Source organism: Varanus komodoensis, unplaced genomic scaffold (assembly GCF_004798865.1).
Source record: "Varanus komodoensis strain SLA01 unplaced genomic scaffold, ASM479886v1 scaffold28, whole genome shotgun sequence".
NCBI lineage: Eukaryota > Metazoa > Chordata > Lepidosauria > Squamata > Varanidae > Varanus > Varanus komodoensis.
Genome location: NW_025335727.1, coordinates 4,003,713 through 4,031,126, shown reverse-complemented (window position 1 = coordinate 4,031,126; position 27,414 = coordinate 4,003,713). Strand labels below are relative to the sequence as shown.

The window sequence follows — 27,414 nt, the reverse complement described above, 5'->3', positions numbered from 1 at the left end:
TGTTTTTCACCCCTGCATGGCGCCTGAACACTCAAGGACATGCAGAAGGCATCCACATTGTCTCCAAGGCAGTGGTGTTTTGGCCTACCACTCCCATCAGCCCTAGTCTGCACAGTTAATGGTGAGAGATGGTGGGGGTGGTAGGCCAAAATATCTGGAGGGCCACAAGTTGCCCAGCTCTGCCCTAAAACAGTGTCCCCCAAAAGCTTGGCCACCAGCACCTGGGCTCACACGTGGCAGTCAGTGCTGGCACTGTGCTGCACTGAAGAGCAGCCTGTTTCCCTTCTGAGAGGTGAGCCAGGAAGAATTTTATTCCGATCTCACCTCTGCCATGAGCTTTTTAGCTGGCCATAGGTAAAGTCCTCTCTCCTTTTCTGTTTCCTCTTTTCCATCTGCAGCATGGTGGTAACACATTACAGGGTTATTCTGACTGTCAAAGGATATACATGTATAAAATATTTTAGCCCTGCTTTTTGTAGATTAGTCCTAAGACAGCTTGCCCTCAAAATACACAAATATAAGAGCTAGTGCAAAGCAGTGCATTAAACACTGGATGAAAGCCATTGAGGCTGCAAGGGGTGATCAAAATTTGCAATGATAGATAAAAGAAAAATGGCAAGCACTCCAGTACCATGAAAGGGCATGTGAAACACATGCCAAAAACAAGGGGAAACAGAGAAGCTTCATTTTTTGGTAAAGATGCCACAGGTGAAATATCGAATGTTTCATATATAACACGTGAATTATAAGAACATTCATCTTCAGTTGGATGTGTCAGGAACAGCACACAGGCCATGCCGTAATGCAAGGTGGGTATCACTAAAAGTTCTGCCACGTTTTTACTTGTGTGGAACTTGGTGTATGGTGCAGGTTGGAATTTTTCTCAGGGGAAGAGGACTAACGATGGAAGACAAGGTCCCTTTAATTTTAAACGTTACATAGAAGATGGAATGTATGTTGGGGACTGCTTTGGCAAGCAAGGGGCTGAAAATATGAACCTTTTCTGCCTGACTGCCAAAGATGAAGAATTCCCCCTGCCTCTTCCATTTCCTAAAGGTTTAGAGGAGGACCAGAAAGGGTCATACATGTTTAGAAAAATAAATGTAAATAAAAGCTGACACTTTGGGGCGGGGGGCAGTTAAGGTCTTGCGGACCATTGCTCCAGTTTATGTCCTTGACTACTGCAGAGCTGGTTCAAGAGCCAGGGAGAGGAAGCATCCTTGTGGCGTTCCACCACTGCATTTCTGGGGTATTCAGTACCTGCAGACTGATGGCTGCGTTTGCATTACCTTAGAGTCCATTCAATGGAGGAGCGAGAGGATCAGAAGGACAGGCTGGAGTTTGTTCGAAACCAGCTCAACCTTTTGACAGAGGACATTAAGAGGAAAATCAAGGAAGTTACTGAGGAGGTGGAGAACAAGGTAGGTTGTGGCATCGCAGGCGAGCGTCTCGGAGCATTCTGCTCACGGTTCCCATCTCAGTTCACCGGCTTCTGCTCTACAGCCAGAATGCCTGTTGCACCTTCCTTGATGTCACGAATGCTTAATAATGGCTGACATTAGGTGGCCTTTTGGGGTTGACATTAATGTGGCCCTTTGGGGACTTAAAATGTTCCTGGTGCTAGAATTCCTACTGATTCTGGTGGAGTCCATAAGAGCTTGACAGAATTAGAAATGTCATTTGTGAGCTGGGATTGCCAGCTCACAAATTAGAGTCGCAATTAGAGACACCCTCCATCCATCCATAATATGGGACTATAAGAGACCCACTGTGCAGCCTTTCAAAGATGGTGGCGGTTACAGCTCTTGTGGTTCCTTTACTGCATGCTTGGAAGTCCCTGACTCAGTTCCTCACATATCCAGTCAGATACCTCTGCAGAGCATAGCTATAGGTTGCAGCTGCTCCTGAAAGGGGACTAGATAGAGGATCATCAGTTTGGCTCTGGATAAATCAGATTCGTATATTCAGGATGATTTGGACAATGTATGTGGAGGACTATAAGCAATTATAGTGAGTCCTTTTAAATCCCAAGCATACTGCATTGAGAGACAAAGACCTAACAATCCCCCAAAGCATCACCTTGGAAAAAATGCTCATGCGTATTCTCCTCAAAGCCCCCTTGCACTGCTCTTTTCATCCACTGCATTTCTCACTTTCCAGGTTTCTTCTGCCCTGACAGATGAAATTTGTCGGCTTTCTGTTTTGGTAGATGAGTTTAGCGCCGATTTTCACCCATCTCCGCATGTTTTGAAAGTATATAAAAGCGTAAGTTCTGCCATAGGTTGGAGTTTGTATTGTCCCTTTGTTTTCATAGGCTCCCAGGCTTTATTTGTTCCTGTGATCTCTTCTTGTGTTACTTGAACATCAGTTAAAACATCTCTTATCACTGATTTCTGTGGTTTGAATACGTGGAATCCAGGCCAGTCAGAGTCTCCCATGGTCTTTGTACCTTACCCACTTGGTCAGGGAGAGGCTGCTAATTTCAGCGGCTTGTATACAACCAGCAATTCATTTTAATTAATTATGTATTATTATGTATTATTAAATTATTTGTTTACTATTAATATAAATATTATTGAGTCTCTCTATTGCAACCAGATACAGTCTGAGTTGCCGGGAGCTGAAAAGTTCTCAGCCTGACCAAGAAAACAACAACGCAAACAAAATGAAGAGAAAAGAAACCAAAACAGAACAAGCTAGCAATGCAAAAACAAGCATAAACAAAATATATGAAGCAAAACTGGTCCAGACTGAAAATTTTTCAGCATTTCTTCACATGTACTGTGGAATGGACTGCGGGAGAGAGATGTCTTATAATCTCCCGGATTGTTACCTTTGAGAGGGAGTTAAAAACATACATTCTCCATCAGGCTTTCCCAGGTTAGCTTCCAGATTTCTTTTATTTAATATGCTTGTTTTTAATCCATTTTAATAACTTCTGGCTTTAATCTCTTGTACACTACCCAGAGCCTATAAGAATGGGGCGGTATATAAAAATTAAATGATTATGATGAATAAATACTAGTCATAAGGTTTTTGAAATGTAGGCATGGGACTCATTGCATTAGGACTATTGTATCAATACAATGAATTGTCTGCTGTGTGCTTTTGAGTAGCACTGTGTCCATTTTACATAGTTTAACATGCTGCAACTAAGCTGCCTGCTTGAAATTTGAGGATGCTTGAAATCCATGCTGCAGCCCAGCATGTCATTTAACGGCAGCGCATTTCAAGGGTGCAAACAAGAGAGAGGACAGGAGGAGGCAATGCCACATTTTCTTCCTCTAGTTCAGGGGTCCTCAACCTTTTGAATAGGGGGTCCGTGGAAAGGGGCCAGGGATGGGCGCAGGCCGCCAAGGTGGTGCAGGCAGGGGGCACGGGCCGGGCACTGGGGGAGGGGGCACGCGTGCGCCATGCAGAAAGGCGGGGGCACGCGTGCGCAGAGATCGTTTTCTCCCAATGAGTCCAAAATGATCTTGCGAGCAAGCCGGCATGGCACGGTGGGCCAGTCCGGCCCGTGGGCCCTAGTTTGAGGGCCTACGCTCTAGTGGCAAAGGAGGGTGGCGCATTTGGGAGGCTCTCCCCCAGGTGAAAGCCCCCCCCCCCCGGATTTGTCGATGGAAAGGTTAGGAGATGAGTGGCAGGCAGGGCATGAACAATACCTTGTGTGCACAGCTGTTCTCGGCTGAGGGAAGTTGCCAAGGGATGGTTTAGGTGGAGCAGCAGGAATGCCGATGTCTGTAGGCCATGGTCAGTTCCTGGGCCTGACAGCACCCAAGCTGGGAAAGGTGGTCGACTTATGTTTTGCTCTCTTTGTGAAATGCTAGGAACTGAACAAGCACATAGAGGAGGGCTTGGGAAGGAACCTGGCTGACCGCTGCTTCGCCGAAGTCAACAGTTCTATGTATCAGTCACAACAGGAAATGATCGGTAAAATTTGCCCCAAGGAATGTCTAGAAGCTGCTCTTTCTCCCTTGCATATCTGATAGAAGATGTGTGTTTCAGTTTGGCTTTTTTCCCTTGCTTCTCCCCCCTCCCCAAAGCTCTCAGAACAAATTACAGTTGATTACTAAAACAGGACAGCCCCTGCCCACAGGCTTAAAGCTTAGAAAGACATGGCATGCAAGGAACAGGGGATGGTGAGGGAAGAGGAAATGATTCAGTTATTTTCAGCAGAGCTGTTGGAATGGCCCTGCTTTACCTCTCATCTCCTAGTAATCTGGGCAAGGCAGTACTCCAGTTGCCTTTGACCTGTTCCTGCCTCCCTCACTCCTTCCTCTCTCCTGCAGCACACTTGATATCAGGTCTCCCTGTGGGGAGGGGGGAATCCAAAATGGGACAAGCCCTGACGTTCCTTCTGCCCACTCTTGTTGGCCACAGTCCTACAGATTCAAACTTCCGGAAGCAGCAAGGCCGCCCCATTGTTTTCAGACAGATGCTGAATTCTGACCAGCTATGTGACCTTGTCCCAGAAAAGTCCTCAAAGCCTAGGGCCCTTTCCAGGCTTCCCATTGTCCAAGCCATGCGAGAATGACCAGGCCGCATGTCACCCACACACGAGGACCTCTGGAGCTGTGCAGGGCTGCGGCTGGAACAACCGGGGGGGGGACTGCGTGCCTCTGCGGTGCACGTGTCTGCCATGGTTTTGATAATCACACAGGCCCTTTCCAGCTAAGGCTATTACATGAATTGAAGCTCAAGTGAATCCACTCCCAAAAATCGTGAGTCCTGGGCAGGACTGCAAGTTTGCAAGCAGCCGTACACACTTGTGGAGGTGTTGCACACCGGCTGCCGGCTGGATAAGCCCGTCCTTTCCTTGTTCTGCACTTCTGCCGCCTTCCTTGAAGTCTCAGTCGCTAGTGCAAAGGGACCAGTTCAGGCCGCATGCAGGCCTGCCGTATTTGAAAGCATTTCTAAAAAAACAATCCCTCGCTTAAAAAAAATCTGACACAGCAGGTGAGAGAGTCCAGCCCTCCCTCATCTTGTGGTGTTACGTTTCTGCTGACAGGCAGGCAGGAAAGGGAAGGATTCGGAACTGCCGTTTCACCCCATCTGCAAAACTTAACCACCTCATTCATTTTCTTGTGTCAGCTTGGAATACACTGAATTCTTCACAAAATTCCAGCTCCTGGATGGATTATTTTTGGAGGGGGTGGTCTCTACTTCACCTTCCTGTCTACTTGGGTCTTTGGGTTTCTCTCTGTGTCGGGGCATCAGCTCAGACTTTATCCTGCCTATACAGTCCCTCTGCCATGTTCATGCCAAGCAATTCAAGATGCCAACACTTGCTGTTTGTGCGATGTGGGGGGCACACCTCGTGCACTGTCTTAAACTAAAGTGCATTTCTCTTTCCCTTTCTTGGATCCCTTTTTTAAATGGTATACCAATAAAAATGCAGGCATCGCTCCTATGCCGAGTCCCATGTCTTCCCTTTCTCTCTTTGTTCTTTTAGAAAATCTGCAGCCCCTTTTGCCTCCGGAGGTCCAGAACAAGATCCACTTGCTTGTGCCATGCAGGAAGTTTGACCTTAGCTATGACCTGAATTGCCATAGCCTGTGCTCCAACTTCCAAGAGGACATCACGTTCCGGTTCTCCTTGGGCTGGTCGGCGCTCGTCAGTCGGTTCCTGGGCCCCGGGGCCGCGCACAAGGTGCTGATGGGCATGACAGAGCCGACATTTGCCGTGAGTACTTCCCTGGGCCAGGGTGCACAACTCACGGGAGTCGGGGGCCAATTTCATCTCCCCCACAAACCTCGCTGGGGAAGGCAGTCATGGTAGGCCAGGAAGAGGAGGCAGACCTTCAGGGGACCAGTGCAGATACGGAAGGAAGGAAGGAAGCCACAGCCTTGAGTCAAGGGGCGGGCATCCTAGGAGGCGTTTCTTCATGGGGTCGTCATACGCCAGGGATGACTTGATGGCACATGACAACAGTGGACTTTTGCTGGGCTCTTGGACTGAGCTGGGCTGGGTAGCAATCCAGAGTTTGCAAAGCTGGCACGAAGATGCACAGTTTGGACTGCCTGGGTGCAAGAGAATCATTTCACTTTCATGCAGGCCTCCCCAGTCAACTCTTTAAGGTTGACATATTGTGTGCATTCTGATGGCAGCTCTCCTCTTAAATAGTTTCATCCCACTAGGTTCTGGGTTTGGGTCATAAACACACTCATATGGAATCTTGGCCTCAGTGCTTCCCAGGCGGCTCTTCGAGTTTGCGTTCTTCTGTCCTAGATCCCCAGGTCTCTCGCCTCCACCCCTAGTGCCTCCAGTGTCCCAGCTCTCCCTCCAGAGAACGCCTCGCAGGAGGAGCTCATGGTCTCCTTGGTCACCAGTCTGGCCTCTCTGACCTCCCGGACCTCCATGACAGTCATCATTGTTGGAGGACTGGTGAGTAACACGGACAGACTCTGCCTTGGTAGGGCAGCTTGGTGAAATTGCACCAGCGGACGGGCTGGATGTACTGGCACGGGGAGGGCCACTTGTTGTCCGCCAACTGATGTGGCCTCTAGCTGTTATGAGCCCAGCCGTTAGGGATGATGGGAATTGTAGACCCAGACATCAGGTAGGCCACAGGGCATCCTTTTTGCCTCTCCCCCCACCAATCTTTGAGAGTCTCCCCCCGTGACCCTCACCCTTCCGACTCGATGCGTGCGGCCTCTCTTGCAAGGTTGTGCGCGTGGCCCACATGGACTAGCTCGGCCAGCAGTTGCGGGCGCAAGGTCCTGGTGGGACAGCACTTCTTGCCTCCCCTCCGAGAGGCTTCCTTTCCATGACCACAAGGCTTCCACTTTGAGGCTGTGGCTTGTAAGTCTGCCTTCCTACATAATGTTGCATCGTGCCAGTTTTGCTTGGGAAGAAAGTGAAAAGCAACTGGCTTAGATATAAGCAAAACCAGTTGCTTTCCACTCCCTAAACAATGATCAGCCAGTGTGACAAATTGGCCTGAGAAGATAACAGAAATTCCTTTCCTAGCAGTTTTCCAAAATGGAACGTCTGCCCAAGATAATTCAGGAGCTGCTTCCACTGCAGGGAGGGACAGCTCTTCCAGCTCTCTGATAACCTCACTGATAATGCAAAGTCCTGTTTTTTATTATGAATACAATGTAAAAAATAAATAGTAAAAAGAGAAGTCTTTAAAGAAACAGCAAACTTGGTGGAAAAGAAAAACACCAGAAGAAAAAGTACGTTAAGGTTGCTTTCCTGTGCATGTCTGCACAGAAATAATTCCTGCAGTCACGTTAGCTGGCGGGTGCCAGGAGTTGCACTGTGAAATTGCATAGGATGGCACCATAAAAATAGCAAGTAAAAAGCAGAGTCGTGTCTGCCAGTCCATGGTATGCATGTGAGCAACAATCAGCTTTGTATTTTTTTAAAGAAACAAGAAGTCCATGAAGAGAGGGATGGATGAATTTCTGTAGGAAATAATTCTGTAGCCTGGGAGCTGTTACAGAAAAGTTTGGGCTCCTTCCAGTCACAGATCTAAATCCAGGGCCTCACTGAAGATCTGAATAGGCTGGAGCAACCCATACGGGTAGCGGTCGTGGTAAGGTTACTTTTCTTCTAGCCTCACCGGTTTGCTCTCTGGGAAATGAGTGTTAGGTGACTAGCCATGCCCACTTCTCCCTCCCCCTCCTCCCACCATTGTTAATCATTGTTATTATTTATACAGCACTTTATTCCAAACTGCCGCACATAAAATACAGTAGAGCAACCATTTAAAATACTAAGTGCAGTAACTGGAACAACCAATTATAACCAGTAAGTCACAGAAATCTAATAAAAAGCTTAAACTTACAGCGCAAGCACAGATCTTTCCTAAGCCCCATGCAAGTGCACAATATCTGAACCTACTTTACCAGAAGTAACCTGCCAGTCCCTCGACTCAAACTCTTCTTAAACTCTTCCAGGCTCTCATTTAACGACCTCGGCAGGAGAGAGTTCGGCGGCGGAGGAGCAAGGGCCTGGTATGCTCCGCAGCAGGACACTGCAGTCCCGAGTGACCTGGCTAAGCACTGACCTGCTGCTTCTCTTCCAGGTGTGGAGAACCGTCGGCTGGAAGGTCATCTCCCTCTCCTTGAGCATGTATGGGCTGCTGTACCTCTACGAGAGGCTCACCTGGACGACCAAAGCCAAAGAGCGAGCCTTCAAGCAGCAGTTTGTCAGCTACGCCACAGAAAAGCTGCAGCTGATCGTCAGCTTTACCAGCGCCAATTGTAGCCACCAAGTGCAGCAGTACGTTTCCCCTGCTTCATACCTTGAATGCCAATCCCAAAGGAAAAAGCTTGTCACATACTGCTCGGCACTTGTCCTCAGAGGAAGCCTGGGCGAGCCCGCCCGGGAAAGATTCCCCTGGCAACTGGCATGCTTTTCCATTACCGCCTGTGGAAGACAACCGATTCACTAGCAAAGGGGTTCTTGGGTCATTGCAAGGATTGGTGACCTGCTGTCCAGCCACGCAGCTAATGTCCTCCGCTCTGCTCTGGGCACCTTCCTCCTTCACTTAGTGCAGCCTGTATCCCCTGCCACCATGGTTAGCCTGGTTCAGTCTCTTAATTTTTAAAAATCAAATTGCATCCCATGTCCTACCTAACCCCTTCGTTAAAAATTCTGAAATTAGAATGAATTATGGGAAAAGATACTGGTTGTGCTTTTAACAGCTTTTTGAGCCATCTCCCTTTTTCCATGATTGATGCTTTGGCATCTGTTTTAACGAAGTACTCTTAAGAACAAAATGATTAGGAATTGCTGATCATGAATTCTGCAGTGACACTTCTGTTTCAGCCAGCATAAGGGCAATGGAACAAGGTCTTGGGCAACAGCATTGCCGTGCTGTGGAACTGACACAAACTGAAGTCAGACTGAGAAACTTTTTCTTTGCTTTAGGGCCAGGGTGGGCCACCGGTGGCTGTCCAGGTGTTTGGCCTAAAACTTGCAAGATCCGCCACCCCTGGTTGGGCTGTAGGCCAGCTTGCTTTAGAAGCAAGAAAAGGCTTGGGACTGGGTGCTTGGTCATGCCTGCGTATTCAGTTGTACTAGGAAGGCAGAAGGCACTTCATTGGAACTTCCTGGTTGAAACCTGTGGTGTGGCTTAAGTCGTTTAGACTCTGGCCTTTGGTGGACTTAGGCAGGCCCACTCTTTAGATGACAACTGTATTACTTCAAAAATTATAAAGCTATTCCTGATGCATTGGAGGGCCTGGACCTCTGTCCTCAAATCCTTTCCTGACTATATACCACTGGGTGAAATAAGACTGAGGACCAGGATTTATGTGTGTGTGTCTCTCTCTCTCCTATGCAGGGAAATGGCCACAACATTTGCTCGTCTGTGCCAGCAGGTTGACATCACAGAGAGAAAACTGGAAGAAGAAATTGCAAGATTATCCAAAGGAATTACGCAGCTAGAAACAATCCAGAAGAATTCCAAGCGTCTACGGTAAATAGCCATGGGAGTGACTGCTTTGCAGTGATGGGAACACTTATCAAAGTAGGCAGATGAAGGAGCGTTTCCATGCTTGTTCAGAGGGCTTTGGGGCATCTTAAACATGCCTGCAAACTGGTCAAGGCAGAGAGTATCGCATATGGATTATCTGGAGTACCCTTCTTTTTTCACAACAGATTTCAAACTTTTATGTACCTCCTTTTATCATAGCAGATTTCAGAATTGTGGCCAAAACATACAGTGGTGCCTTGAACTTCATAGTGCAAATGTTCCAGAGTTTGAACACTAACGTCTAGATAAGATTGTTCCAAAGGTCGAACAATGCTTCTAAGTTCGAACTGCAGGTGCCGTGAAAAAAATGCTTCAGTGCTTTTTTAATCAGTTTTCAGTGCCTTTTCGAATATTCTCAGTGCTGAAATGGGTATTGTTTAGGGTCTGGGGATAGATTAATTCACTTTCCATTATTTCTAATGGGGAACGTTGCTTCAGACTTCAAACAATTCATAGGTCAAATGGCCTTCTGAAATGAATTAAGTTTGAAGTATGAGGCACCACTGTATAAAGCAAGCATTCTATTATAATAAAAATAAAAGCAGCAAATAAATCAGCAGCAGCCTAACACTGGTACAGAATAAAATGGGATAGATAAAAGTTTCCAATTAGATTATTATGGGAATAGGTACTTTTTCAGTACTTCAGTCTCAAGCCATTTAAGGCTTTCAGGTGCCTCGTGCTTTGAATTTGGGCTTGGAAAGATGCAGATATGCAGTGGAACTCCTTGGCATTGAGTGAGGAAGGTGAGGCAGGCTGGTCAGAATTCTTTTCGCCGCATGCCATGCAGCTGAAGCTTCTGGAGCTGGCCCCGTAGAGAACTTGCAAAATGTATTTCACCCTGCCTGTTTGCATGATTCATTTTATTCAATAGGTTGTTCTTAATCTGAAGTTGAATTCCTGTTGGTTTTGAATGTCTGTAAACTGTCCAAAGCCTTTGAGAATAGGACATTATGTAAGAATCAGTAGCAGTAATAGGGGGAAATGTGTCCCGTCCTTGGCGGCTGTATCCCTATAATGCACAAGTAAGCAAAGGCATGTCTGGATGCGTGTCCGTTGCACATATGGACTTGGTTTTAAGTCTTCCTCCTCCCCTGCTCTCTCTCCATTACAAAAGCATAGATTTTGAGCGCTATGGAGTATAGATTACTCCATAAAGCACCTTGTGTGCTCATAGCTTCAAAGGAGTCGTGGTCATTATGTAAGTGGCTTGTCAATATAGCTTTGAAGCCCTCCTAAAACTAAGGGCTTGTAAGCATGTCGGGGATTTCACTGCATCTTCAGAGGATTGCTGGTCCCAGTTGTTGTTGTTAGTTGCGAAGTCGTGTCCGACCCATCGCAACCCCATGGACAACATTGCTTCATGCTCTCCTGTCCTCCACCATCCCCTGGAGTCCACCTAAGCTTACGCTGACTGCGTCAGTGACTCCATCCAGCCACCTCATTCTCTGCCGTCCCCTTCTTCTTTTGCTGTCAATTACTGCTATACATTTATTCATTCTATTTATATCCTGCCTTTTTTCCTACAAGGAACCCTACATGGCTTATGCAGTCCTCCTCTCCATTTTATTTTCACAATGACCCAATGGAGTAGGCTGATTGTCCATGACTGGCCCAAAGTAACCCCGTGAACTTCATGACCAAGCAGCAACTAGACCCCTGGTCTCCCAAGGCCTAGCCCAACACTCCAACCACTCCGCTGCACAGGCTGCCGTCTTTAAAGGCTCCATGCGATGTGATCCCGCTCCCAGAACTAGCAAGGGCCTGTGAGTGGGTGGCTGAGTTGGCCTGCCTGCTCACACCGCTCTGCTCCTCCATGTCCTCCCTGCAGAATCGGACTGGGGAAGCCATGCATTTGGAAGGCAGCAGGGAAACAGGCTCTGCCCCCCGGTGAGTTCTTACGAATTCAGCCCGAGCAGAATGCCTCGCGAGTCTTCACAAGTTGATGTTGCGAGTCAGGACCATGGCACGAGAAGCATGCGCATCCCTGAAGCAAAGACCCGCCAGTCCAGCTTGCAGTCTTAGGCACACCTGGCAGGCATCGCTGTCTTGGCACACAATGGGCATCACACCCAGTAGTGCAGCCCACATGACATGACAAGCCAACCCTGGGTTATGCTCTCATGTGAACCCAGTCAGTGGATTGTAGTGTGTGTGTGTGTGTGTGTGTGTGTGTGTGTGTGTGCACGTGCCACTCCTACCTCTTTATGAGGAAGAACACTTGGAAACCAATGTGCTGTTCAGGCTGCCAGGCAGAACTATTTTTGGTGGCTTCCATTAAGAGGGATACCATTTCCATTGGCCTTTTTGTCTCTCATTACCGTGTTCGTGTTTTATCAGAGAAATGGTTTCTAGTTAGTGCATTGTACTCAGTTGTGGCCAGTTTTTGTCAAAAATTGCCTCCTTTCACGTTCTTTTGGCAGACTCCCATTAATAGCAGGCCTTTTCTCCTGCCCATATTGAGAGTCCCTCCTGCAAAAATGGGACTGGCTGGGTTTAAAAAAAGATTGCGCTCAATAGTGAACTTCTTAAAAATTGAAGAAGAAAGGGGTTGACCATGGACAACCTCTCCAAGGTACCTCTGGACCCCCTGGTGCAGGTGACTCGTGGCTGCCAGAAACAGGACTTGGGAAAGCTGACTTAACATCTACCTTTCACGATCGAAGAACCCCCTAACTTTTTCTTTTCAAAAAAAGATAAGCTGTGGCAAGCTGAAAATGACTCGTGACTGCTATAGAGGAGGAAGGGGGATTCAGCGCTCCAGTGCTGTCTTCCAGGACCCTTGCAGGTTGACTTGAGGGGAAGAAGGGCAGGGGAGCACTTAAGGCAAAATTGCCCCAGAGAGGCTTGTAAGCCATTTCTGGGGTTGTTGTGTGGTGTGAACCTGAAATTCTGTCTGGGTTTGAGGGGGGGAGAGCAGAAGAGGTCACATGGCTATCTTGGAGCCAACCATTTTCCCCCTTTGTCTTCTAGGCAAAAAGCTATTCACCTTGAAAATGAATTTGACTGTTTTACAAAGGATTTCCTTCAGAAGAAGAAATGAAAAGGCCTCACATTCTTCTGATGCTCTAGGTCCGAAGAAGATGACACTATTTCCCCCAGCCCACTCCTTGAGTCACATGAATTTTTCAAGCCCCGTATTCTACTTTTCTGGTGCTTATGAACTGTGCCAGAGAGCTTTGGGAGCTAAAGCAGTATTTAGCATTGACTGATTCATTTTGCAAGTTTTCATAAGAAAGAAATCATTTATATTTACTGATGCATATGAAATTTATTTGGAGTTGTAAAATAATAAACTAGCAAATGTATTGTATTTTGTATTAGTTTTTACCTATGAGGCAACCTCCTCTTTCTGGTATCCAGAAAGAGAATAGACAAGAAACTACTTTCAGGCCTGTGTCAAAGTCTTGTGTTAGCTGGAATTCTCCGAGGCCAAGGTGTGGTGCTGGTGTTTTCCAGGACTGTTACAGACCAGGTGTAGAGTGATAACAAATTTTAGATGGGATTTATGGAGTTTGAAAGCAAAGACTATCCGTTTGGCTAGCCTTAAGGGGTAACTTTGGATCTCATTTCATGGAAAGACTTTACACTGCTAATTGAAAGCCTTGATGCTCTCAGGGAAGAGTTAGCAAGCACCTTTGTTTTAGCAGCTGAACTAGACATAATTCTAGGGCTGTCCTCAGGAAGCACTCTTCTTGGGTACTGGAGTAACGGCCTATGATGCTTATGCATCCTGTCCCCAAATGGTAGTTCTTCTGAGCCAAAATCATGTTACAACGTGCAGTAAACTGCGGCGAGCATGCTGGGTGGAACATCTGTCAGGAAATCCTCTGTGGGACTGTGTCTGGTTACACACCCTTCAGCAGGCTTGTAACAGCACTGTAATACCATTTTATTTGGAGTTGCTAGCATGCCCACAATTCACCTGCAGCCTGAAGGATGCTGTATGCCCAAAATTAATCTTCAGTGAAAAGAACGCCCAGAATTTTGGCTATTTCACCTGACGAAACAGCTGATGATGGCAATGAGATCAGATTGGTTGGCTCGGTTGCTCCCTCCTCTTACGGTCTTCACTCACACCCAAAGGTTCAGCACCTGACTTGTAGCTCTGCATGTTAAGGACTAGCACCATTGTGCACTAACAATTGTGAGGCAAATGGCTCATGGACCCATCCTGTGGAGCCATTTATCTGTGCCCACCAGGCTGGTCTCACATCAAGGTGTTACCTGGTTTTCTGTCACGTTTGCTTTGGTCAGTACTTTCTACTGAAAGAATAGCAACTGCTTCAGTTGTTCACAGTTGTTACTATAAAAGTACAGTAATATGCTAATTTATGAATTGCTTTTCAGGATATGTATATGCACCAAAGCGGTTTTTAATGGGAGAAACATGAATATGCATGTTTTAAAGACCTCTGAGAATTAACCATTATTGGGAAAAAAGCCCATGTTCTTGGCATGGTGTTTGCTAACAAGAGGTCACTGGTCACAAAGGGCTAAGAAATTAATTGCTGGGTTTCTAAGACTTATTTTTTCAGCAACCAATGAAGTTCTTGTGTTTTTATTCCAGTGTACATGAAATGTTTAATGTGGCTCTTCTGTTCCCATGTAGAAGAAAGGAGGATGGTGGTAGAATTTGTTATAAATACAGGCAGAAGACAGGTTCTACAATTTGATTAAATGTGACACGAAGTGACAATTTGAACTGTACATGAGATTGCAGGTATTTTAAGCTCCTTGTTTCCCTAACAGCATTTTGTAGACTTATGTCTTTCCAGTTTTGACTTGCATGATTTGTAGTTATTTAAAATTGGCCAAAGAACCAACCTAGTAACCTGATAAGACTTACCACAAAGTCATTCATTAATCGCTTTCTTGAACTGTTGCTGTCATAAACATGCTTAGTTTTTGTTTTCTTTGCCTGTGTAAAGATGTGATTTAGAGCAATATATTCTTTCAGCTACAAAGGCTGATTGCTAGATGTCTGAGTAGGGGGAGTTTTAAACCTCTTTACTCCATGACAAGCAGGGTTTTTTTCTTGCAAGATCAGATCATCTGTTTTAATTAATAACTAAATAAAACTTACAGATTTGGCAGTAAGTGTCCTATATTAATAGCCTGTCGTGTGTAGGGTCACATACTTACCGCTTATTTGTACATGAGCAAACTTCAGGCTTCCTTTGAACCTACCGCTAACTCTGCTTTTGCATGTAGGTGTCCCTAAGGGCAAACCTTGGGGAATGGCGATTGCTTGGGACTTGTAGATACACTTGGGACTTGTAAAAACTCTGGAATGTTCCTGTTTGGTTTCCTTCTGCAGGATAGGCTATTTCTCTTGTTCTCCTTCAAACACTCCTGTGTGGCTACTGTTGACCATTCGTGCCTCACTGGGTAGTTCTGCAGGTCTTCATCACATTTTTTTAATACTTCCACAAACTTTGGGTTTTCCCTCAAGCCAGGTGATAGACTGGTGCGTTTTTGGCTACCTAAGTAACAGTACTCTCCTCCTAGCTGCAGCAGTTACAGAGGGAGTGATGAATGCTAGACCGATGGTGGTAGGGTTTGGCACAACAGTGGTAGAGCTCTAGCTTAATGTGGAAGCTAAGGTTTCAGCTAAAAACTGTGGATTAAACTCAAGTAAATTGTTGCAGTAGATTTATATAAATGAAGAATTGGTTGTTGTGAAAATACCGATTGTCCCCAACAGAACTATTTTATTAAGATCTCACCCACTCGTTCAACTTCTTTAAGGGAAAACCCCATTTGAAAGGCCTCCAAACCTGATGTCTCATTATGTTGTGAAATGGAAGCACACAGCAGCTCCTAGACAGAGCTTTGTGCACACAAGAGACCCAGTCATTACTCTTCCATTCCCCCGTATATTTTTGGAAAACTAATATCTCCCCTTTCTGTCCATTGTATTTTGTCAATCATACAGCAAAAATGGAATGCATGAGTTTTAAGAATGTTGGGTTGAATCCACACTTAAGTACCATAGAGTTTGACTGGTCTACTTCAATACAGCTGAATCTAAACCTATAAGGGGGTGTGGGCACCAAACTGTTAAATCCCCATATTGGTTGGGTGCACAGAACCCTGTGCTGTTTCCATGACATGCAGATTTCTGCTGAACTTCCTGGTCTGATGAACCCCTGGTGACCTGGGCAGTGTGGATTCTGCACTTCCTGCTTGCCATGCATCCTGGCAAGCCCCTTTCAGCAAAATCGCAGGACTGTCCCTAATTTTGCCAATGGACTGCAGCAGCCTATTTAGTCCACTGCAGTACTGCAACATTTCCCAACCACTGAAGCCCTCACAAATTTGTATTGAATAAAAAATAAATAAAAAATAAAATTTGTATTGAATAAAAAGTTTCAACACAATCCCCCCTTGTATTTTCATGCTGTCTCCATTTCCAAAAGTAAATGGGGATGGACACATTGCCTGGCCAATGGAAATCAAGCAAACAATGAGGGCACTTAGGGCAGGAGAGTTTGAAGGCTAGAAGCCACCTCTACTTCAGCTACTCTTGCCAGGGGATTTGACGGTGTTTCTATACCACCAAGGTAAATGGTAATCCCAAGTCCAGATGACGGATGACCATGAAGTGTAGAAACCTTAGACCAGATCTGTACTTTCAGAAAAGTGATCCTACCATCCAGGGAACTCTGAAACTGGGTCCAGATGACATCACAGACCCACCACAGTAAGATTTCACCAAGGTGTCTTGCAAACCCACCCAATTAAGTCACCTTTCCTAAGCAGCAGGAGAGAGGGACAGAAAATGAACCACTATGAACAGTGAGAGCCTAGTTAAAAGCAGTTGTTTATTGGTTACAATGTCAAGTCAGGGCAACATCTTTCACTGAGCCACTGTACAAATACAAAGATTCATTATGGGGAAAACTATAAACAATTCATAGCAAGTGATTTTTTTCCACAGGGAAATCTTTATACAACAGCACTGTTAAAGAACAAATGGCACAAGTCCCTGGGTTCTTAGTTTTCAATCAGGTTAAATAAAAAGATTTAAGACTTTCTTAATACACAATCCAAAAGGCAGTGCAGAATCACTTGGTACCTGGAAAAGTTTTGGAAGGTTTTCCTCTAAAGAAGCTGGAAACAACTGAAAGAAAAACAAAAACAAAAATACAACCCACCATGCACACACACATCTCCTGGATATGGTATGTTGGAATAAGTCATTAGTAAGAGCAAAAGTAAAAAGACCACCCATTTTTGAAAACAATTAGACGCAATTCCATTGAGTGAAGATGTAAGTATACACATGTGGAGATGCACTGCAGTGAGGAGGAAACAAAGAGAGCACCATTGTGTTGTAAAAACAAAGGCTTGAAGTATTTCTAAGATGCCCATATTAGTCAAAAACCAAACATTGTGTGGCACAAGAAAGGTCAGGCACATTTTAAAAAATCTTATCATTTATAAGTCATTAGTAACACTGTTCACGGACTCACCATAACATCACTGATCATTTAACAGTCTTGCATGTATTTTACACAATAATTGACTTAAAAGAAAAGAGACTTGCAGTGCCTCAAATGTGGAAGAAGTTACTTGGGCAGTATGAGTGCCAGCTTAAGGTAGGAGCAGCTAACACAGCTCCATTTCCAAGGTCAGAAGCTAACCCGACATTCCTATGCAAGAGGCAGTATCCTAAAGTGTCCTGCATGTGGGCCCAGAGGGACTCCATGCATACCTGGAGGAGCGTTTCCCCCCTTTCAGGTGCAGCCCCTCCTGCTGCAGCAAATGCTGTTCAAGAGGCCCTCACCCCAGGTTGGTGTAACCCTCTCAGGAGGCAAGAAGTGAAAAAGGGTGGAGGAGAGAACACTGAAACGACCCAGTGCACAGGCAGGGCATTGGATTCCACCAAAAGAGGAAATGCGCTGCCTGTAGACCAGTCACACACAGCCCTACTGCAGGCACAGGGTGTTCTGTGGCCTGGCCTTCCCTGTGACTGAAGTCTACGGCTGAAGCGCAGCTTATACCACTTGAGCCACTCCATGGAATGAATCTTAACACTACTAATTAAACACACCATGTTCATTCTTTGGCACCATCAATCCCAGCTTTGTTACATCTACTGGAAATAGTATTGCCAATCACTCCAATACATGTGCTACTTGACGCTAACAACTGATTACCTATCTAATCATACAGCTGCATCACACACAAAATTTGATAGGAGGCTGGGAAAGGGAAGGGGAAAAAAACTCTAAACACTTTGCCTGTATTCTAAGCCAACATGGATTTTTGCTATAGGACAGAGTTTTAGAAACTCAAATGTTATTCTCTCCAAGCTGCAACTCACCCAATCCTTGTTCAATTACACTTTTAAAGTATGCTAAGGAAATGGCTAAATTGCAATTTAGATACGCGTGCGTGTGTGTGTGTGTAAAACCATTGCATGAATCAACCCTGAAAAGTTCAAGGTGTTTTAGGTGGAAAGGACCTAGCCTGCAGGTAACACACATAATTCAAACAGCTGTGATTTATCTTAATGTGGTGCAGTCTATACACATTACATGAGAGCTCTTTCTCTCCTGTCCACATGAAGCACAGCTCACCACAGGAGTTCAGGTCATCCCCTAGTGAAAACTTGCTTCACCAGAGGCTGTCAATGACCACCTCCTCCCCTCTGGCTGTACATCCCTGGTAACAACTAGTGTGTAAACACTTTTGGTAAAATGGTACTAAATCCTGTAGCTGCAAGATAATGGTTCCCATGCTGAGTAACACAGAGAGCAGATCCTCCTGAAGGACAGCTGGATTTCTAATACCCAGATTTCAGGTTCAGTTGGTGCTTTTCAAATTATAAACTTGGCAAATAGGGAGGAATTTTGTAACGTAGCCTATGTAGCTTGTGTTCTTAGAAGCAAGAGTAATCCTGCATTGCTGCAGTGATAATTTTCTGCCAGTTTAACATAAGCTTGAAATCCACTGCAATGCTGTATAGTAATTGCCCAGGAACAGACCCATTGCACCCAATGAAGGTATACAAGGTGGCAGCCTGCGACTCAAGTATATCCTTTTTTCCAAGAGGGTTGTGCTGAACAGAGAATGCCCACTATGAACAATGCTAAAACTACCAAGTCCAAAGCATCAGGATTAGTATGTAGCTAATACATAGGAGCGGTCTAGCATTCAGAGGGATGCCACATTCCCCATAAAGGATGCAACAGGTGCCTGACAATGTGCCTTCCATGCAATGGGTCCAAACACACCATACATGGACATTCACCATCAAACCTCAACCACTCTGCAGTTGCTCTTGGTAATGGAAAATATTCACTCATTCTACTAAGAGCAACTGCCCCTGGGATAAGCAACACAGAAAAACTGCAGTAAAGTACATATGTAAAGGACAACAAGCATAGCTGGTTTTCATTGTGGATGCGACTGCTTAATCTATGGGGTTACTCTAGAACAACTCTCAAGGACATGTACATTCGTATGAACACCTATTTTCACAATTTCTCCTTAAGATTGTCCTAGGACAGAAGCCAAGCCAGAAATCCAGCCACTGCTTACAACTTCATTAACCAGCAAGCTGTACGAATGACTTAATCCATTAAATGCACTTGCCCCATGAGAGTATTTCCAAAAGCCAACACATGGATGCAAATGCTATCTCCGAGCTAACACAAAGCACAACAAATGTATTTCTAAAATTCCTTAAGGCTGTATAACATCTGCCAGTCTTTTTGCCTTACCAATTTTAATTTCAACGTTTTCTGTTGCTACTGTACAGTATTTTCTGCTCAAGGATCACATTCTTATTGGCATAAGGCAAGCTTAAGGCCATTCCCAGAGTTGGCTGTGTTTCTTATAAAGGAGTGGGGGAGGAGGGACTGATGTTAGAAGCACTTCCTACAAAATTTGGAAGGCCTGTCTGAACACAGGTCTGAATTAAAATAACAGTCAGCTGTCAATAATTGCAGAAAAACTTGGTAGCTCAATACTGACATCAAGATTGGATCAGAACATCGTGATCCATATAAAAAACAGAATTACATGTGCTTGTGAATTTGGTCCTACACATGTTTTAAGTATTTGCTTTTGGCAGAAACATGCATCTTCACACTTGAAGAGGATACTAGTGTCTTTAAAAAAAAAAAAAAAAAAAACGCTCCTACATTGCCTGTGCTTGGCACATGAACTGCTCCCTCCTCCAAAAAAAGAGGGCAAACTAAAAGGCTGAAAAAGGCTAGAAGTTTGGTTGAACTTGACAGGACAGATGGTTCTGCATCGAATCTGTTTTAAAACACTGACAGTTATGCATGCTTGTTAGAGGAACTGGAGCTAGGAGTTCCTCTTTTTCCTCAGACACTGAGCAAATGGGACATGTAACGACATGAAAAACACACATCCTCTGTGCACACTGAAGGACTGGATCTCGCTCCCCTTCTCGCCACAAAATGCCTCCATAAGGGAGCAGCCACATAATGCCTGCCGCAAGCACAGGTACTGACCAACCACAAATATTGACTTTTAAAGAAATCTATTGCTAACCGGTCCTTAACCTACCTATGTGAACAGGCCAGTTCTTTAAAGCCACTGCTGGATGCACTTTATTTCATATGAACATGTAAAAGACTGGAAATTCCAGTCGCAAGGCTTGCTTCACACAATGTCCCTCCACCACACCCGGCTCTTAGTAAAAGACAACAATAAATAACGGGACAAGATCTTAAAGTGGGATACAGCATTCGAAAGAGAGGGGAAGCAAGGGGAAGGCAGATTCCCGAGTAAATGCTGTGTCACGCGCATGCATAAAAGGCAATTCTGTTCTGCTGTGGAGCATCTGGATCACTCACTACGTAATTTGGCAGAATTGGAATGAAGTTCTGGTGTTTCCTGCAGGGGCTGGCTGATGCTAGCTGAATCAATGGGTTCAAAAACCCATTCAAATACTGATGGGACGTGTACAGCAGACCTCACCAGACTGCCCTCCACCACGAGTTACGTAGCAGGAGAACAGTTCATCTGAATGTATCCTACTTTAACATTACACTGCAAGTGGAAAACTAGTAAATCAGGGAGATGTTTTCTACCTGAATCATATTCATCGCTGAATGCACAGGAGAATTTTAATGCAGGGGAGGGAAGGAACATTCAGAACAGAGTATGGCCCACATGCATTTGGAGTGGCTGAAGTCCCATGAGGGATATATCAAGAGCTTTTATTCAAGGTGGTTCTAAAACCAATGGCACACCAGACAGAACAGGTCAGCAATATTATAGTAGGTCAAAATTTCCTGTTTACATGTATCCATCCATCATTAATTGGCTCAGTCATTTGGCAAGATCAATGCTCGTCCCCTCAATTTGCATGCTGAGCCAGGTCACATTAGAGTCTGCTGGAAGCTCAAATTCTGGACACACCCAAAATTCTGCCCTTATAGTCAAAGGGTGTATCTGAAGGCCTATTCAGATCCATGGTGCTTAGAGCCCCTGGCTATCAACAGATTGGCCAGGATCCACTGGCACGCAGCGAACAAACCCCATATTTAAATAAATAGGTCAACAAGCAAGTAAGGCGCCAGGTGTCACAAGGAGTCACTGGGGTGTGTTTCTTTTAAACAGACACAAAATCAAAAACAGATCAAGCAATAATTCAAACACCTTCTGTTATAAAATCCACAAACAGCTCATCAAGTTCACACAGTTTCTACAGTAAAGTCCCCCCTCCCCTGGCAAAAAAAAATTAAAAGACACATTTAAAACAGCGATCTAACTGATCCATTGTGGAACTCAAGAGGAGACATCTCAGGTTAAATGTAGAGCTATATAAATGCAGTTTCTTAAAAAAATGCAAACATTATTTCTTTACTTACAGACAGAATGTTACATGATTGGCTGCTATGTGTATATTCAGTTATGTACAAAAAGGTACAGAATTAGCAGAGCTGGGGCACAAGCAGAAATTCCCCCCAGGACAACACAGCCAAGCCAAACGTAAGACAGCCTGGCTCTTTTAGCTCCGGTCACCATGAATACATGCGCGACCCTCCACGTCCTTCCTCTGAAGAAAAAAACAAGTCACCGATTTTCCCCACCTATCACTTCTTCACTTGATTTTTTTTTTTTAAACTTCATTTACAGTATGCCTATTTATGCAATAATCAGCGAGTAGAAAAACTTCACCTGTAAATACAAGGTAGAAATGTTATTTCACAGCAATAGGCTGCAGCATTGAACTCTCCAGATCTCAGTGGAGAAGGTGTGCGTGTCTAATCTGTGTGTGTTTCAGCTGCTGGATTAATTCCAGATTCTGAGAAAACTGTCCCAAGACCCTGTCGCTACTGCCATGCCATCATCAGTAACACCTAAACAGCTGACTCTGTTGTCATGCCCAGCAAGAACACCTGCAGGGGGGAAAGAGGGAAACATTAAAACAGACGGCCTTACAACGAGGCAGCTCTTAAAAATAAAGGTCAAGTCCCATTATTCAATATACTTTTATCTCCCTTTCGGAAAGAAAGGGCAAGTTCACACATCACACCAAGCCACCAAGAAAATGAGCTATAGCAGGTGGCCTGCTTGTCCATTACTGCCAACGGAGGGTTGTCTGCTCAGCCACCTGTTTATTTATTTATTGAATTTATTTAAAGGCCACCTGTTAGCATCATGCTCTCAGGTGGCCATTTCGATAAAATGCATTGTTTATCCCTCAGACTCTCTTAGTCCTTCTGGACACTGTTGGAATGTACCCCAGGGCCACTGTTGTTTCCTCATTTTTCGTGGCAACTGGTCCACGAAGGTTGCCAGCTCAGGAGGGGTGCCCCCCCCCCACAGCTGCAGACAACGGACTACCAAAACAATTTAAGCTTCTGAGACCTTAGAAATGCAGGTAGATAGTCACAAGTGCTTCCTTTCTTTCTTATTGTACTTGTGCAATTGCTCGGGACAGTAAGAATGCTTGCCTGGCATTGATCCCAGCAGAACTATATTCCTTCTTGTCAATTTCACCCTTCTGCCAGGGTGAAACTCGCCCCTCCTGAACCTTTACTTTTCCTCCTTTGCTAGGAAGGGAAGAAGCAGAGTGGAGGATGGGGGTTAAGAGTACATTTAGCTAAATAAAGGACAGTCCTTCCATTCACACGAGCCACAGCTGGTGGCTGAGCAGGCAACCATCCACTGGGAGTAACGGATGAGCCACCCACCCACTGCAGCTCCTTCTCAGGGTGGCTTAGTGTGATGCTCAAACTTGCCCTCTATTTCTGAAAGTGAGATAAAAGCACATTGAATAATGAATCAAGGCTGCTTCATCTACTGAAGCAGCAACATTCGCATAAGCACAGCTTCTCCTCTGCAGCTGCCAACCACCTTCAGCTCCCTGCCACTTTGTACCTGTCATTCCCTGCACTGGTTCCCATTGCAAGCTGCCAGATGCACAGAGCAGGATCATTAAACAGGCACATATTTCAAGGCAAAGCATGCACTGAGTGGGCAAAGAAGCAAATTTCAAGGCAGATGAGTAATTCAGATCGCTAAAAATACGCAATTTTGCAGAAAAGCGGTAAAGCAGAGAGAAAACTGCACAAAATTCCTGGGACCAAACATTCACTCCTGGACACCTGTGAATAGTTAATGCATTTGGGACACTGTCTAGTGTTCTTTCTTTCAGATTCCTATGGAGAAAAGATTCTTCCTGAAGCAAGGGGTGCTGAGAAGGAAGGAGGGAGACTGGTTACAGCAGCAGCAAGGACACAAGGGAGCAGTGGCTTCCATTGCTCTCGTCAGGCAGCTATCTAGCCATTCCCAAGAAGGCCCTGCCAGGTCTGGATGTCGCAGCAAGCCACCCTGAAAATAAGTCACCCTAAGCAACCTACTACAAGCCACGGGTTCTCAGGGTACATTACTTCACTGCAAAACACACCCCATGGCTGAACTAACACTTGGGGTCTGGACATCACACTAAGCAACCCTGCAATGACCCAGCATAGCAACTCATCATGGCTCAGTGTGATGTGCAAACTAGGCCATAACTTATGGTCTGAAGGCATATAAGGCATTCCTCATGTTAATGCTAAGCAGGTCTGGGGCTGAGCTGAGCATGGACGGGAACCACTTGTGGACCACCTTGAGTTCCATAATGGGAGACCCTAATCCTAAATATGATAAATAAATAAAACCTTTCAAATGATCAACAGGTTTGACACATTAATCTACATTAAATAATACATTGATATACATATTTTAATCTGTTATCAAAAAGCTAACCTTTAAGCCAGGTTTGAGGTTGAGAGACATTAGCTGCCTGCTCAGGAAAGGCCAGTTTGAACAAACAAATTTTTAAAATTTTTTTAAATTCTTGCCCCAATGGTGTAAGTCACAAACCAAAAGGATGGCCACTACTGAGAAAGCCCTTCCCCTTGTATTTGACAATTAGCTGTTGTAACTGACATGCATATGAGGAGAGCACCTGATAATGTAAGTGCAACGGAAGGATCATATGGTGGAAGGCCATGCTTTATCGGGGGTTTGCAGGAGGTCAACTGAAAACTACTGGTAGACCTCTAGAATCTCTATCATCACAATCATCTCCTCTGGGGAATTTACAATAGATTACCAAGAATTTATGATCCCAACTGTTCAACAATGGCAGGAAAACACTCATGCACACACACTAATCATACTAGCATAGCATAGCTTAGCATAGCATAGCATAGCGTATTTCTAGGCAGGAAGACCATGAGCTCTGTTCGATTCTGGCAGCGTCTTTCGCACCAAGATGTGATTAACATACTTCCGAGTTCTAGCAACAAATGAAATAAATCTGCAGCCCTAACATGTGCCATGCTCCTTGTTTAAGGTAACCTGGACCCAGCTTGCTTAGGCTCTAAAATTACCTGCACTTTGAAACCAGGTAGGAAATGAACTGGCAGCCAGTGTAACTTGTGCAAAAGAAAAGTCACATGCTCCTATTTTTCTGGCTCTGATCAGTATTCTGGTGGCCAGTTTTCAGCAACTGAAGCATCTAAGCTAGCTTCAAGTGCAGCTTCACATAAAGCTCGTTAAAGTAATCCAGTTTGCTGAAGTAGCTAAAGTCTGGTTGCTGTGAGTAGGTCCAGCAGTTCTACGGATGGCATAGCATCCTTAGATAAGAAAAGGCATTCCTTGTCACCTGTCCCAAATTCAGAAGGATACGCAACTGAGGAGCATCCTCAGATACCAGTGCCAGCTTTTAAGAAGTGCAGAATCTCTCTCAGATATGACAGTGGAAAAATTGTCCCCATTTGTATGCACATCAACTAACCTGCACGTTCTCCCTTCAGGGTGTCCCAAACATTGCAGTTGAAATCATCATACCCTGCCAACAAGAGGCGGCCACTCTTTGAGAAAGCTACTGACGTGATGCCACAGATTATGTTGTCATGAGAATACATCATGAGTTCCTGGTCTGCTCGCAGATCGAAGAGCCGACAAGTGGCATCGTCAGAGCCAGTGGCGAATGCGTGTCCATTGGGGAAGAACTACCAATTGAAACAACAAAAATAAGAATTACACTGAAAACAACATGTAATGAAGAAAAGCGAAAGAGGGGCAAGCTCAGAAAATATTATCCAAGGGAAAAGTTTCCTTTACTGGATTAGTCATTGCAGATAGGACTGGGATGACCCCTTTCAGAATCCATTCCTCCGGCACCTGCAGACTTCCTCTCATGCTTGGCCCAGCCAGGCAAAGCGAGCCAAGAGGCAGTCCACAAATGCTTGTGGACCCCAGCTGCACCACTGGCAACCTTCCCCATCCGGAGCAGCTGTGGGAATTGGAGCAGGTGCATCTGCCACCATTCCCAGCAATGAACCTGCTTCCCTGCCCATGGCTGCTGGGGGTGCACCTGGGGGAAAGGGGCTGCTTGTACAATGTCTGAGGCTCGATACCTGGAGAGCCTGCTGAATGCTGGGCACTCTCGCCGGGGAGTCTGACAGAGGGCTACTTCAAGGCAACCAGAATCTGGGGAGCCCAGGAAATCTGATGGATTCCCACCCCCAAACAGTTTCCTCACACATTCCTGACTGTAGAAAAGATGACTTTCAAATAATAGACTCTTATGTAAGATACCCATTTGAAATGTTAAATGAACAATTTAAAAATATGCCAAGTCTTTTTTTTTTTACTGTTACTGGTTTTTTAACAGTAAGATATACATCTTTCTTCTAGTCAAGGCCTTTTCTTTCATAAGCTAAATCTTGAAGTGTCACAGCATTTTAGAAACTTTAATTTGATCATATCAGAAAATCAGGGACTGAGCAACTGGACCAGACAGACTGACTTAACAGGAACTTTATGTTCTGTTGCTTCCCTAGCACCTCTTCCCAAGGAGGACCTAAAGACAGCAAGAGGTCTTCTTCCCCCACTGAGTCAAACCTATCTTTTTTTGGCTTCATTCACAGTGCCAACCTGTCAATATTTTATGGCCTAATCACTCAAGGATTGGAACACATGAGAACATTTCACATACTCACAGCAGCTCCCCCAACGCCTTGCAGTGTGCCAGGGTGATGATCATTTACATTCATTATCTCCCTTTCCCTGTATTTATGAGCACAGCTTGTCACTTACACATACTGCATTGATGTCAGACACATGACCTAGGAAAGACTGTCTGCACATCCCATCTCGAATATCCCAGAGCTTGGATGATGCATCACAGGCACCCGAAACAAAAGTGCTCATGTCTGGACTCAGGGAGAGACTCATTACATCTCCTGAATGTCCAGTAAAAGCAGTTGTCTGTTGACCAGTCTCAATATCCCACAAAGCACTGCAAGAGAAAGAGAAATATCTGAGCACAGCACCTTAAATGGCTACCCCACACAGCTCTGATTGATGCTATAACAAAAGAAAAATCCAGGAAACTCACCAGGTAGTGTCTCCTGAGCTCGTGACTATTTGGTTGTCATCTAGAAAGCGGCAACAGGACAAATACCCTAAAAGGCAGAACAGAGAACATTATAAATACAAGCCTAACAAAACATTCCAATTCCAAACCAAATATATGCTAAATAAGCATGTTAGGTGACTGAAATTAGGTGCAGAATCCAACACTCTGACCATTTTAGCTTTTGTTCATCCTATTTAACAGACCTTAGGGCTGCACAAGCTTGAAGTGTGGGTGGGTGAGTGGGGATTTCAGAAGCTGGGGAAGGCTGAATGGGTAGGCAGAACGGCACTGCAGCATCTATCCCACACTGAGCCATATGCTCAGGTACCTTTCAAGCAGCCAATCTTAAGTTTCCATTCAAATCTACCTGGAAACTCTTCTTCTGTAAGCAACCCGGTCACATTACTTCTCAAGGACTTAAAAAAACTACAACCGGACAACTGTAGACAGCCATGAACTATACTGATTAAAGTCTTCAGTAAGGAACAGAACTAGGCAAATAATCAAGGTCAGATGGCTGCACAAAGACTTGGTGCACATGCCAACACTCTGGCAACCCATGTTTGGCAATGAGCCAAGCCCTGTAAGATGCAGGGCAAGTACTGCAACAAATAGATCCCATCTCAGTGGCCTGGACTCACAGGAGTCTCTGCAGCCTACCCAGAACTAGGAAAAGGAACTGAATCAAATATAAGCAGAATTCCATATTTCCTGGTGCAAGCTTTGCAATACCTTAAGTGTGGAACTTGTACTAAGAATAAAGGCCTGTTAACTAAAATTGCTACAATTTTTAGTTCCCCTCTCCTCTTTTATAACCAGTGAAGTACATAAAATAGAGCAGGGTGGGAAGGCTTCACACTTGCAGGATCTACTTTGTTTTTATTAGAACCCTTGGTTCTAACAAGCACAGCCAGAGAGGACACATGCTCAGGTTTAAGAAACAGGAGGCCGTGAATCACATACTGAGCCAAGGAAACTGTTTTCAGTAACAGAACTATTCACACAAAAATCCACT

The 27,414-nt window shown here is 45.0% G+C and overlaps 2 protein-coding genes across 5 annotated transcripts in view; one reads left to right on the top strand and one right to left on the bottom strand.

Moving 5' to 3' along the window:
- Positions 1-14,583, top strand: part of MFN1 (mitofusin 1) — a 30,248-nt gene extending 15,665 nt beyond the window's left edge. For both annotated transcript variants that reach the window (XM_044434585.1, XM_044434586.1), the window contains exons 11-18: positions 1,295-1,421; positions 2,161-2,265; positions 3,828-3,930; positions 5,453-5,682; positions 6,229-6,384; positions 8,033-8,229; positions 9,296-9,430; positions 12,461-14,583. In XM_044434585.1, coding sequence (XP_044290520.1) covers positions 1,295-1,421; positions 2,161-2,265; positions 3,828-3,930; positions 5,453-5,682; positions 6,229-6,384; positions 8,033-8,229; positions 9,296-9,430; positions 12,461-12,530 — 1,123 coding nt within the window. In that variant the 3' untranslated portion in view covers positions 12,531-14,583. The remainder of the gene's footprint in view (positions 1-1,294; positions 1,422-2,160; positions 2,266-3,827; positions 3,931-5,452; positions 5,683-6,228; positions 6,385-8,032; positions 8,230-9,295; positions 9,431-12,460) is intronic.
- A 1,712-nt stretch (positions 14,584-16,295) lies between these two features.
- GNB4 (G protein subunit beta 4) overlaps positions 16,296-27,414 on the bottom strand; it is a 55,379-nt gene continuing 44,260 nt past the window's right edge. For all 3 annotated transcript variants that reach the window (XM_044434588.1, XM_044434587.1, XM_044434589.1), the window contains 4 exons: positions 26,379-26,445; positions 26,078-26,279; positions 24,771-24,987; positions 16,296-21,876 (listed from right to left, as the gene is read on the bottom strand). In XM_044434588.1, the coding sequence (XP_044290523.1) occupies positions 21,770-21,876; positions 24,771-24,987; positions 26,078-26,279; positions 26,379-26,445 (593 nt within the window). In that variant the 3' untranslated portion in view covers positions 16,296-21,769. The remainder of the gene's footprint in view (positions 21,877-24,770; positions 24,988-26,077; positions 26,280-26,378; positions 26,446-27,414) is intronic.